The sequence below is a fragment of the Sander vitreus genome, chromosome 3, assembly GCF_031162955.1.
Source record: "Sander vitreus isolate 19-12246 chromosome 3, sanVit1, whole genome shotgun sequence".
NCBI classification, from domain to species: domain Eukaryota; kingdom Metazoa; phylum Chordata; class Actinopteri; order Perciformes; family Percidae; genus Sander; species Sander vitreus.
Window position 1 is genome coordinate 7,639,116 of NC_135857.1, and position 14,568 is coordinate 7,653,683.

General features: G+C 40.3%; 1 protein-coding gene across 5 annotated transcripts in view; it reads right to left on the reverse strand.

Moving 5' to 3' along the window:
* myo18ab (myosin XVIIIA b) overlaps positions 1 to 14,568 on the reverse strand; it is a 163,054-nt gene that overhangs the window by 123,545 nt on the left and 24,941 nt on the right. The window contains exon 1 of one of the 5 annotated variants that reach the window (XM_078245836.1): positions 5,722 to 5,902. The exons of the other annotated variants lie outside the window; for them this stretch is intronic. Coding sequence (XP_078101962.1) covers positions 5,722 to 5,832 — 111 coding nt within the window. The 5' untranslated portion in view covers positions 5,833 to 5,902. Of the gene's footprint in view, positions 1 to 5,721; positions 5,903 to 14,568 lie in introns of those variants that run through there. 5 annotated transcript variants of the gene reach the window in all.

Consider the following 14,568-nt stretch of genomic DNA (forward strand, 5'->3'; position numbering starts at 1 on the left):
GGCAGATATCATGATATATACCATGAGACAGACAAAGTTGTCTACAGTCATAGATTTAGCCACACTGTATATCTGGGTGTTTCTATATTATTTGTAGATCAATGAAATAAAGTATTTTGACCTGTCAGATATTAAAAAAACGGGAAATTTTTCCAGATCATTTACTATATCATCATATAATCAACATGACAGCATAAAGTCGCATAGGCCGATGATTTTATCCATATCGCCCCATCCCCACTACAGCCTCCAATCTCCATCTAAAAAGAAAACTACAAACTTAAACCCACCTTTGAACTCTAAAAGGTCTTTCATGTAAACTACCACTGTCAATTGCGGTCAGATGAGTAGGCACTGTATGGATTTGATACAATATGACTGCGATGTGATCAGTCCTTTCCTTCCTTGGTTTTAACTCCCTATCAGTGGACAAATGCATAAATCACAATCTAAAAACAGGCAGTGTCATTTTTGGGATAGTAGTCACACTGTTTCAGGACAGGTGTGCTGACTGTCTGCCTGAAGTTTATAATTGTTAAGGGTTAAGTCAAGGATTTCTGCCACGTCTAATGTATCTTATTCATCTTTACACAAAACAGATCAAAGCTGGTCTCCAAAGGTCTGACTTGGACTGCAGGCCTTAAGCCTTTCACTGGGTATGGGACAGTGTCCAGGTCTGGCTCGCGTTCAGTGGCTTTTATCAGTGTGAAGTCTGAATTAGCACACTGACTAACATGTTTATTTTTGGATTAGATAGGGCTGTGGGCTAGATTACTCTCTTAGAGAAAGGCCAACAAGGCATATATTACCCACAAAGGCAGTGCTGAAGTCACACATCACAAACCTCTTGTTTTTAATACTAAGCTGTACAAATAAGCAACACCAATTATCAAACCATTCTACCTTACTGTCTCCCAGGAAAACATTGAATGTAAGCACATTTCATAATGCAATATTTTCATAATTACCATTTCTGTTGCTTTACTTGCCATCATATGAATGACGAATGCCTATCTGCTTGACCTCAAGTGTGTACTTCACATAGCGAATGTACACAGGAGAACACTGCATTTCATTGGAATGGAGTTCATGTCTACAAAGCGAAAAGCAAGCTCACACTTAGCATCCCACCATAAACAAGCAGCTGCTTCTTACTGTAGTGGTGTTAACAGTCAAGTGGCTAAATCCCAGTTGGTAGTGGACTGGTAATATCTGGGGTAGAGGGCTGATCTAAAGCAGACCCATGGGAAAACCAAACCCAACATGCATCAATTCATTTTAAAAAAAAAGGAGGCACATCTGAAAAGGGACCCAGTCCAAGTATACTCAAGTATGCATAATTAGATCCAAAACATGGTCAACCTGAACAGTCCGAGCAGCAACAATGTCAGAGCTGATAGAGAACCCACTTGGGTCCCCTCAGGTACAGGGCTGTATGGGAATTTATCGTCTTTCAATGGAATCGCATCGTGAGGATAGCATATCGAGATATCATGATGTACAATTACCTTGTCTAAACTGATTTAACAAGCACATACTACATTTTCTCTGAAAATCTGTTGAGGGAATATCATTTGAAGAATTGCAGATTTGTTTTAACATCACACTATTTGTGTGTATGCATGTAAACACAGTCAGTATATAGCTGGGGAAAAACATTCTCTATACATTTTACTTGAAACTGTTGACCACATTATTGATGATTATCTAAAATCTCACTGTCAAAAATATTTCGCGAAAGCACCAATTGTCAACCCTACAATATCGTTGCTGTATCGATATCGATGCATTTGGTCAAGAATATCGAGATAACTGATTTTCTCCATATCGCCCAGCTCTATGAAGGTGTGAGACATATCGACACACGGACTTGAATTCTGCAGCAATACAACGGGACTCTGATTTGTCCTGAACCTGGGTCAGGTCCCAGATACTGGGAACCCAATGGAAGACCTCTGATCATCTGATAATGTTACTGCAGTGTGAGTTAGCATGTTAGGAATATAAGGAGTATATCGTATATATCTTACAATGATTTTGTGTGGTTTGTTCCAGATTTATTTAGACTGAAGTGGAAATCGTTAATGATAACTGGATAACATTTTAGCTACACATTTATGAGGCTCACAATTGATCTCAGAGTGAAGAATTATGTTAACTGTCTATCTTTATTCAATGTGAATGCATAAAAGGCAGACTGTCACAACAGGCCGTAATTCCGTGAGTTATGAAAACAAGGCAATATGGCTGAAGTCATCCGTTCCTAGATTTTTCACATATACATAGCGGATGTATGAAAAGTAAAATACAGTAATCACACTGATATTCAAAACAAAGAACTGTGCTCCACGGCATAACATGGACACCAAACTTGTCCTTATTGTAAAACAAAACCCTCACCTCGGGATCAGACATTTCAACAACAGAAATGTGTAGAACAACGATAATGAAGAATCATCGAGGTACAATGTGCCCTAAAGTCCAAAAACAATAATCCAGAGTTATTACCCAGCCCTACTTGCATAAACAGTACGTCTGTTCAAAGTCAAAGTAACATACACACCAGTGGTTCCCCCCAAAAAGTTGTTTAGCCCGGTGGCAAGTGTCTTTATTTTCGACAAGGGCCCGGCTGGGGCCAGTCACAGACTGAAGTCAGCATTAATGTAGAGTCCAATAGTTTCTGTGATAACAGAATAATCGACGAAATCGCGAAATTGCCAATTTAAAAAAGATATAAGACTCTATAGGGCCCTACATTAAGTCAGTGCTAAACGCTAACTGGAGATTTGAAAATATGACTACATCTAAGTTTCCAATCGAGCCGTCCCACTGTAACTGTAGTTTAAAAAACTAAAAACAGTAATTCCCAGTGGCTTAGGCCTGGCGGGGGGCAAGTTAGGCCTTGTCTTGCAATACACTGGGGGGGGGGGGGAACCCTTCATACAATAAAGACCTTATCAGAGTAGCACAGCTAATGACCAATGTTCAAGATGAACTGAAAACACAACATGGAAATGCCCTAGAATTTCAGTCTCAACTACATTTCCCACCATCCTCCTCCTCTGTCTACTTTTAAATTCTACCACTCTAACTGATTAACACCCCGAGTAGGAAAAAGGGGAACTGTCACAATGGCGCAAAAGCCGCTATTGTAAAATGTTACTTTCCACAAACCACTCAAGCTGCCTCCTCAGCTAACTGGAGTCTAAAAATAGTGTCACCGGCTGTGGCACCTCAGGGGGCCCACGCTATTTTCCACGAAAGATCCCGCTTCTCGTTACAAGTTATCACACACTGTTCTACCTGTTAGTGAAGTAATTCCACAACTCCTGTATCCAAACCGTTCCCACAGGTCAGCGATCAAATCAAAAACTGTCCAGAGTCGAGGAGATCTGAGCAACCGGCTGGAGACACAAAGTGGAGAGGGAAACGGCAGAGCTGAGGAGAGGGGGAGCGCTCTGATAGGCCGGCTATTCCTGACATAGGACAGACAAGAGATGTGGGGACAGCTGTTGTGATATGAGGGCGTTGAGTAGGGGTAAAAATAGGAGCCTCTGCTCTCCAGCCTGGACAGGTCTGCCATGAACCCCCCCCCCCCCAACCCCACCACCATCTCCACCATCCAATCAGCAGCCACACTGTTCCCCACACATGCTGTTGCAGCTGCTGTCGTCTCAGCTGCTTCTGTGTGTGTATCCATGTGGAAGGAAATGCAGCTGAGGGGACTGTTAACGTCAATGAAAACAATGCTCATTTTGTAGGTAGGGCTGCACAGAATAAATCGCTTTTTATGGTCATCGCGATATCAACTGGTGCAATAAACACATCGCGAAAGGCTGCAACATATGGCAAAAGACAATCGGAGATTTGTTCTGTTAGTTGAAAGAAAATATCAGCAGAAAACTGAACTTCATAACAGGGGTCTTCAACGTTTTTTAAACCAAGGACCCCTTAACTGAAAGAGAGACGGAGCAGGGGCCCCCTATATTGTATAAAAATAAGTTGCATCTTAAACTGGGCCTACAATAAGGTGTAGGGCGGCCTAAAGCCTTCATACATACCTTTTCTTTCCCCCATAGAATACTAAGCTATTATAATAATAATTGCTGGCATGATTTTATAAAGCATCTTTTAATGTTAAACATACATGTGGCACAGTGAACCCTTGGATTCACTACTGCTGTGTGCATCACAAAGCAGCAGTAGTGTGGCTAAAAAGTAACCGTCACAATTTCCCATATCCCAAAATTATGTTTGAAATGTCTTGCTGGACCTGACAGTCCTCAACGTTTTTTAGGCCAAGGACCCCTAACCTGACAAAGAGACGAGTAGGGACCCCTACTACATATATTGTTTAAAATTGAGTTGCATAATAAACTGGGGCTATAATAACATGTGGCCTAAAGACTTTACACATAGCTTTTTATGGTGCCCTACATACTAAGCTACAATTTACATATTTATATATCATCATGTTTTAATGTCAAACATACATGTGGAAGGAATAGAGAATCCAGAAGCTTAACTGTATCTGTGGATGGCTACCATAGTGGCTACTTTACCTATGGGCCAGTGAGCTTATCATCAACGTTGTTGAGGTTGTTGTGTTTAACAAATACGTTTGATTCATGCTAATGTATATTTTTCCAGACATATTTTAATGTTTTGGGGAGGGAAAACGTATCAAACAATAATTTGGCGGCCCCCCTGCAGTGACTCTGAGGACCCCCCCCCCCCCAGGGGTCGCAGACCCCCTGTTGAAGATCACTGCTATAGATAATAGAAACCAGTTACAATGACATGAAAAAGAAAATCAGCAAATCCTCACAGCTAAGAGAAGCTGGAACTGTCAATTGTTTGGCATTTTTGTTTGATAAATAACAATTATTAACACTTAGAGGCAACGCACAGGAGAAAATGACAGGATGCAAAGGAACAACACGGAGGACACAACGGTATAGCAGCGGTGGTGAGGATAGACATTTCTTAAAATAATTGAAACTTAATGTGCTCAATTTAACAGAAGACACTACATTGTGAGAATAAGTTGCAGACAGTGTTCATATGGTGCATCATGGTTACCAGTAGTGGACTGTAACTAAGTACATTTACTCCAGTACTGTACTTAAGTCCAAATGTTGAGGTACTTGAGTCTTTTCTTTTCATGCCACTTTCTACTTCTACTCCGCTACATTTCAGAGAGAGATATTCTACTTTTTACTCCACTACATCAAACTGACAGCTTTAGTTACTAGTTACTTTACGCATTAAGATTTCTGCACACAAAACACATTTTATTTTACACAGTTTATCAAACCTGATGTTTTTATTATAAATGAAACTAGCCAACAATATAAGGGCCTACAAGTCCAGCTGAGATGATTAGACCATTAAACACACAACTGTTTGGATCCTTTCCACTTTCTAAAATGTGATGTTACTGTCTTATACTTTAGTAACGACTGCAATGCAGGACTTTTACTTGTAACAATGGGTACCCATAAAATGGCTAAATTAAACTGCACTGTTATAGTTTCCTAAGATGTTAACAGACTGACGTTATAGTGCAGTAGCTCAACAGCCGTGTCAGCTAGCTGGATAGCTATTTCTTCTAATTCAAAATGTAAACGTATTAAAAGATGTTTGAGTTTCGCTTGATTGCTGAATAACTGTAGAAACTAGAGTTATGATGCTCCGTCCAATCAGCTGCTGGCAACATACCTTTACATTATGTCCGGTCATCATTTGGCAGTTCAATCCCACGTCCAGTACCTCAGCTGCCTGAACATCAAATCTGACTACAACCTTCTCCTCGCTCTGCTTTCCTACCATGTGTTTCAGTAGATAGACAGGACTATAGTATTCTATCGTCTACATTTGAATGTGTTGTAAGTTGCAATCGTCTTCCTGTGTGAAACTGTTCTGTGCAGCAGAGAGGAAGAAGTCTGAGCATTTAAAGCGTGGCAGTGCAAAGAAAAGCAGAAGCAGACGCAATATGTTACCGGAAATAATACACAGGCTTCCCTCACTGCTGCCGATGAATGAAAAAACAGATCGCCATCTGCTTGTGATGCTGCATCTCAAAACTTAACTACTACAGTAGAATAAAAACCTCATATAAAAGTATATTCTCATATATTAGTAAAAAAAGAGATGCAGTACACATGAAAGCTGCAATGGACAAATGTCACAGCAGGACTGACCCTGCCTTCAAGTTTTCAAGTTGTAATTACAAAGCCACCACAAGTGGGAAACACGTAGGATGTAACAAAAAAAAAGTTAAGTGGGGAAAGTTAAGTTGCTTTCACAGCTACCTCGTTTGGTACTTTTGCTAATTTGACGGCTGCGCCGGGTGCAAGATAGGACCCCAAATGTGAAAGCGCCCTAAGTGCATCTCTGCAATGAATGTCAAAGTGTATTTATGAACTGCAAAAAAATAATAATCGTGGCTCATTACAAGGAGCTGCACCTGGGGTCTTTGACAGTGTGGGGGTGTTTCCAAACAGTTGATACGAGTTGTAATTGTTCCTCAAAGAGACATATCACATTTCCTATTACTTAACGGCAAGGAAGAAGGTGTGGATGGAGAAAGTAGTTGCTGTAATAAGTGAACCCTGTCTCATCTAAATTACAGTCATATGTGCACCGGCTAATATGTTTTGGCGTACATGATGGGTTCCCGCAGCATGCTGGATGTTCCAATGAAATGAAGACTCGGGGAAACATGGGAGATTTACTTCACACGCTGATGATTGGCACACAATGTGGCTGAAAGCTTTGGGGAATAAAGTATGCGGACCTTGTGAGAAGTTTGTCAAACTATTTGCAAAATGTTAACTCCCAAAATGAAATAGTCATACTGAATGTAGCTGTAAAAATGCCACTGTCTGTCAATAGATTTCATTTTTCCCTTCAACACTGAGCACATGAAGCAATGGTAAAAGTTCTTGCTGGGATGTTGCGTCAACAAATAAACATTTAGTTAAGGGTGGTTTCAGTGTTTTTGGTTCAATATTGACTAATGCAACATTGGCTTGAGGCACAATACTTTTAAGAGTCATTGTTATGTGCTTTGTACATCCAAAAAGAATCAACATCCTCCCAAAACATGAAAAAGGAACATAATATACCCATCAGAGTTGTTCTGATACCGATACCAGTATCTGAATACCCTTCCATGCAGCCTAAAATGTTGGAGTCTACGCACTGATCCGATACCACATCATTTTGCCCCTAAGAACTACTTTAAAGTAGTTTATTGTGTGAATGCTGATTCATTCACTTCATTCTTCAACTTTCTTTGGTCACCTCTAACTTCTGCATACGTTCAGCTACAAAAAACATTCAAATATCAAAATGTTCAGCTCTTTAAACACACGATTGGACTTCTAAATTTGTTCTGCTATTTATACTTTTTAAAATATTAAGCTTTTTAAAAATATTGTTTACAATTAAAGTCAATGAGAGCAGGCTTCAAATCCTCTTCTACTTCAAAATGCTACTCCTACTTCATACTTTCACCTACAGACACCAATCAAACGTCAAACCATTCACAAAAACTTCGACGTTTGATATCTTTAACAGTTTTTGTGAAAACGAAGTTTAAGTTTAGTGTTTCTTTCAGGAACTTTCTAATGGGTGTGTATTGCGTGACCTACAGTGGGTGATGTCATCGCTAGAGCACGGAGCCTTAAAAAAAAAAATCCTCTCAGTCCCTTCTCTATAACACGCCCACAATGTTTCCTTGTCATACAACATATTTACATCAAAACGTAGGTGTGCTTGTCTACTTTCAGCCAATGTGCTCATTTAAGCAATAGGACTTCTGCTCGGTGAGCTTCCAAATGACAAAAGTTCCAAATCTTCCTCCATTCGCTACCCATGTTAAACATTCTTGACATTTCCACGCAAAGGCACATCAAACCGCTTTTGGGAATCGCTGATATGCCCACAGCTTTTGAAGATGAGGTCATTTCACTTATGCCACCTATAATTTAGGCTCTCTGAGCCTTTCTTTCACAGGTCGCTCTCAGTGTCCATAATGGCAGCAGTCTGACACAGGTGATAGGTCGTTAGCTGATTACAAACACCAGAGATCAAAGCGATCTCCTCTGTGTTTACAAACATGGCCACTGATTAGTTAGCATGACGCAGCATTTTCGCCAGACTGTCAAATTGCAACTACAGACAGTAAAATGTCATTCGCTCGGCACTCCTGTGCCACTGTTGTAACAACTTTCATACAATATGGCTATTATTCAACTTTTAAAGATATATTAATTAAAACAATTATCACTTTTCCACATTTCCTACAACTTCACCTTCTTCTTACACATTTTAACCAGCAATCCAGTTTAGCTTTAGCTTTTCAAAAAACCCTTTAATTATTCCACATCTCACACACACACATATATAGATAATTATATATTTACATTTTTTTTTCTTAACACACTGGTATTGGATCGGTACTCAGAATGGGTCGATACTCAAGTTCAGTTACTGGGAAGGAAAAAAATCTCTATAATCAGATTAGTTATGAATGTATATGAATGTCATTTTTATATAAGTCAGGGTTGATAATAAGTGAATACAGTCTAATAATTAGGGCTGCACGATATGAGGAAAATATGCAATATGCGACAACGTTGAATATCGCGATAACGATATAACTAACGATAAATAAACAGGTATCCAAATGTTCTCAGTTCTGCATTTCTTCTACTTTCAGTATTCTGCTAAAATACCACAAATTGCTTGTTTAATTTAAAACAAATGAAAGGAAAACATTTCCAACATTCTTTTATTAAACAAATTTAACATTGAATTAAATATAAAAAGGCACCACTAAAAAAGCAGAGGCACCGTGGCTCCGTGTGGTGCATAGCGCCGCACATGACAATTGTGATTAGTTTAAAGAAATGTCAATAAACCAGAGCACGTTTTTCTCCCATCCAAGATTGCTGAATGGACTAGCCAGACCTTCCTCCGCAGCGCTCTGGAGGACGGTCTGGCAATGCGAGACTAGTTTTTCCTAGACGAGCAACACAGTGATCTTTTCTCCATCTGTCACTACTAGAGCAAAACTAAATCCTTCTAAACACACAGTAGACTATGCACCCACTAAGGACACATATCCCCAGACAGCAGATATCAACCACTGCAGCGCCGTTTGATTCCCACCACCTCTACTTATGGACCACAAGATGGAGCCAGAGAACCAGGAAAAGCTCCACGAGCTTTTAGAATCCAGCAGCCACACAAAGCCTCCATTATTATCCATTATGTCCTAGCGGCTGCCATGGTATTCTAAGGGAGGGAACAGCACAGTGATATAGATCAAGTGCAAACAAACTGTGCTGTGAAATGAATGAGTGACAGCTTTAGTCCAGCTGACAGTCTACACGCGGCTCCGTCTTTGGAAATAAGAGTGTAGCTTAAAAGAAGAGGGTGGGGTGAGAAGGGCGAGGAGAGAAATGCAGTGATTTAACAGTGTGTTCAAACGTGACGAATGAAGTATTATGAATGGAAAGGGAGTGTGTCATGTGTACAAGGGTTAATGTAAAGCCATGTCAGCTGAGAGAAAACTTTCCACAAACTAAACTGTCTCAATCGGTTTTCTTTTTTGAAAATATCCTATTAGGCGTATCTCCAAGTTATTCAATAGCACCGTAAAAGGCTGTGAGGGTTGTTGCATAGTGTAGAGAGAAGAGAGCAGAGTAAGGCATTTATCATGTCGAGACAGGGAAGGGCTGTGTGTTAAGACATCACCACAGGCTTCTCCAGACAGCATCAGTCAGGAGGATTCAGACAGAGAAACTATCAGATATTCAAATGATTTCTGGGGACGATTAGTGTTTATGACAGGTATGCACTAACTATATGGTGACCGGTCGCCTCTGTATTAATCATATAGGCATTAGTAGAGGCTACAGTAGGCTAAGCACTGCAATGATAATGAATCAACAACACAGATAAGCTCAAGAAGTTTCAGCTTGATGAAAAATGTGGGGGTTGAGTGTTTTTCCTTGTGTACTGTAGCCCCTGTGCTATGTCTGTATGCTGAATAGTGACATTTAGTTTTGTATTTACTCACTTATTATTCCTAAAATAATCCCCATACAGACAACTATTTCCTACAGCTGGATTGTTTCAAACAGGCGTATCTGTTCCGTCAGCCGCACGCGAGACGGACAAACTGAGAAATGCACCTTTGTAGGAGTCAGACTCCTATACGTATCAAGTCTGATGGTTAGACTAGGTGTTATACAGCTGAGCAGTGCTAAGTGCTAACCATCACGAGTGATCTTCATGTGTAGAATTAGAGGAGTTCTCCTTTAGTCGTCCTGTAATTTTAAACAGATTTATGTTTGTGTCAAACTGAGAATGCTTTAATTTACTTTCAATTCATCGCTTCCTGCACGCAGACAATGTGCATACCTCAATTTAACATGGCATGGGTTTATTACTGAAGGACAGGCAAGTCAATGGCAGTGAGACACATAGTCCTCTGCACTGTAGCCCCATTTCCTACTTTCCTAAGCCACAGCTATTTAGTTTGTAGATACGTTTGAAAACAGCCTCTCTCCTTCAGAGCTACAGCCACTACACTAACAAAATTCAAATGTACATGTCCTCAATGGCCAGTGACATTCCACTAATCACCCAGGAGAATACTCTAATGTTCCCTACTGACTGGTGAAATTTGCATTAGCACTGTCACTATCTGCTAAGTGACACAAATTATTAATAAATGTTTACCAAATGGCTAGAATTCAATCTGTCTTTTTAATTTTATTGTTATAAAAATGCAAATAATTACAACACACACACACACACACATTATGTCCATTCCCATGTTGACAGGGTTGTGATGGAAACACTGATTCAATCCCTGAACTAACTGCCATTACTCAGAATGACACACCCTCATCTGCACCAGCAGCTGGTGGAACAAGGAAAGACACATAGTGAAACTCAGTTCTGAGTTAGGGCACAGCTCAAACCTGGCAACCCCACTAGGACTGTTGACATGTTTTTTGCAGACACTTTGCCCAGAGGTTGTCGATCAAAACAATAATCTAACAACTCCTGTGCCTAAAACCACATTTACATTTCTAAACATTATAAACAAATATACGAAAATCCATCTTGTCAGGCTGCAACCTAATGCGCTTGTGTCTGAACAGCAGCTTACCGAACCAATCGGTGTCGGTGAGGAGCTACTCGCTGCCACGGGCATGGTTTAGGTGTGTGTGATGGCCGCGCGACCGCTCGGTCAAAGACAATAATGGCAAACGTGATGGACAGATGGTTCATCCATCACCTGCCAGGTATTTGTTTTTAAGTGCCTGCCCTTTTCCAAACAGTTTTTACAATGACGGCTTCTCACATGGTTCTGTGTTAACACACCATCTGGTGCGTAAGGTTACTTCCTGGGGGCCTCATGTTATTAAGTAAATCAAACAGATTTTGAACTGTTAGGAGAGTTTTTCCACTCTTTTGACAGAGCCAGACAAGCAGTTTCATTCTCCCTCCAGTCTTTGTCCTAAAGTAGACTAAACATGTCCCAGGCTTATCTCTGTATTGGATGCTCACAGATGAAACTGATAAAGACCTGCTCATCTGTCTGTGGACCCCTTTACACCTGGCATTAAAATGTGTTTTGTGTGATCGGATTTTATCTTTATTTTTTTGCAACTCTTTTGCAAGAGTAGGGGTTTCGCAATTCTCAGAATCCACGATTTGATTTAATTTTCAGGACAGCAATGCCACAATAAGAGCCACTAGATTGTAGAACAGTACTTTGTAGCAACAGATTGAGTTTCTTGAGGTGCAAGTTAATGCACCATTAGTTTAACAAGGTGCACCTGAAAGCACCACGGAGTCTCGTCGGAGCCCACATGCTTTACCTTTGTTGTTTGTTTCCATAACTCACTCACTGGGAAGGCGCAATGTTGCCACACCAGTGACTTAAGGGAAGCAGGAAGTTTTTCTAGTTCTGTTGTTTCGGTCTTTGCCAACCCTGTGTCTTTAGCTGCATGCTACCAGCCAGTAAGCTTCCCTGTGTCCGTTGTTATTTTCTTAGGACATGCACAGGTAGGTGGGGCTGGAGAGAGAAAAGAAAATACTGGGGAAATCGCCAATCCTGCTGCGGAAAAATCTATTAAAATTGAAATCACACCCTTATTCAAGAGCATATTCAAGACTCTCCTAACTTAACCCTGATGTAGTTTACACAGGACAAAACGAGACATGAAGGAGCTCTCTCAGGTATAAAATAGCCTGTTTAGAGTGAAATCAAAGGCCAAGTGTATTAGACAATACATCAGACACTAACCTTGTGTGAAAGAAGTCAGACTGTGTGTGTGTGTGTGTGTGTGTGTGTGTGTGTGTGTGTGTGTGTGTGTGTGTGTGTGATGCCTGAGAGAGCTCCGTTAACCTTGTGTGGAAGAAGTCTGACTGTGTGTGTGTGTGTGTGTGTGTGTGTGTGTGTGTGTGTGTGTGTGTGTGTGTGTGTGTGTGTGTGTGTGAGATGCCTGAGAGAGCTCCTTCATGTCTCAGTTGTGGTTCAGGGTGGCAGATGTAGGGTAGAGAGGGTGCATGATGTATTTGTCTGTACAAGTGCACATGTGATGCTAGCATAAATAATACTTTACACACACACAAGTGTTTGTTTCACTATCTTTGTGGGGACCCGTCATTGACATTGACATGCATTCCCTAGCCCCTTACCCTAACCTTAACCATCACAACTAAATGCCTAACCTTAACCTTCACCCTAACCATAACCTAATTCTAAAACCAAGTCTTAACCCTCAAATAGCCCTTTAACCTTGTGGGGTCCAGCATTTTGGGCCCCACAAGGATTCGATTCGTATCAAGACACATGGATGCCGACTCGATTTGTGTTGCGATTTTCATTTATTGTGATTCTATTATGTACTTTATTGTGATTCAATTGTGTACTTTATTGTGATTCTATTGTGTACTTTATTTATTGTGATTTCTTTTCCTTCTTTAACAAAAACAAAAGTTGAATAATACACTTCTAGAGACAATATAGCAACAATTGTTCTCTTAGAAGAATGCCAGTGTCAGTCAGTATGACATTTATTTCATTTGTAAAGAAGTACATAACATGGATTTTCTGCATTTTCAGTTTTTGCTCTGTTTTGCTGGAAACGGATATGATGTAGTCGCTGTCTGCTGTACCATATAAACAGAAAATATTGAGGTGAATCATTGGTATAAATAAATAAATATATATATATATATAATCTCGATTCTAGTCAATAAAATTGATTTTAAAAATCACAATACATACGATTTTTAATCCCCCTCCCCCACCCGTAGTAGGAACCCTGCAAAAAGAACACACAAGAAACCGTAGCTCTGTGGTCTGGCTCTAGGAGACCAGTACAGTTGTAACCGGGCACCATGTTGAAGGACTGGTTGAGTTTCACCAGATAAGGACTGCGAACAAGAAACACTCTCATCTCACAACATGATAAACGGACTAAATGGCTACCAGCGTCACAGTGATCTCTTGTTTCCTCCAAGCATGCTAATTCTGTCTGGCTGCAGGAATCTCTCTGGAATGTGCCGGCAGAACAAAACAAGGAAGATGCTTTTTTTAACGCAACTCCTAAGAATCCAGCTCCTCTGACTTCACATGCTACCCGTAGGTCAAAGGGCAAGGGGTCAGGGTGACAGTGTGCTTCAAAAACCAAATAGAGGCAGCCACTAAAACCCTTTTGACAGAGTGGCTGAAAGCATGTGAGGTATTGACTGTATTGATGATTGGGGACAATGCGTGTCAGCAGCCATCTGTGCAGCTTCTGTAGAACTCCATAATGGATTCAGCAGAAGTGTCAAACTCATCTTCTAGTATTACTGTGGATACTTTCACACAGCCATCATTCAGTTAGCTTAAATGAGAGCGTTTGTTCCCGTGCTTTTCAGATTTCATTCAATCGCTTCAGAGATGTGTATGATCGTGTAGAACATGAAAGGGGAACTCATCAGATTCTACACAAACAAGTCTTCTGTGACTCTGGAAGAGCTTTGTCAAGTCGGAGGAAATAGCCCTGATGATGTCGTGGCTAACAAAAGACACTATTGATCGACTGGTTTTTCAAGGCCGATACCAATTATTAGTAGTTAATGAAACCGATAAACGATATTTGGAACCGATACGCATTTACAGTAACAATGAAAATCTTTAATCTTTAATTAATGTTATGACACAAAACTTTGTTTAAATGCTTTAAGCGATGATTTAATAAATGAGAAACTTTCAACATAATACCCGTTGAAAGAGAGTCAGATAGCGTTGTGGGCGGGACGGTAAGTCAGACTCAGTGGTGAGTGAAACCGAAGCAGAGCGACAGACACAGAGCTGTAGCCGAGCCAAAGTAGAACACTTTTTATTTAATTAACTTTATCAAGCAAATAAAACGCAGACACAGATAATGTGGAAGAAAAAAAAACAATAATCAGTCTATCCCTACTATTGAGTTGCATTATTGGAAGCTTTATTGGAGCTTGACTCATATGAAGGATTGAAAT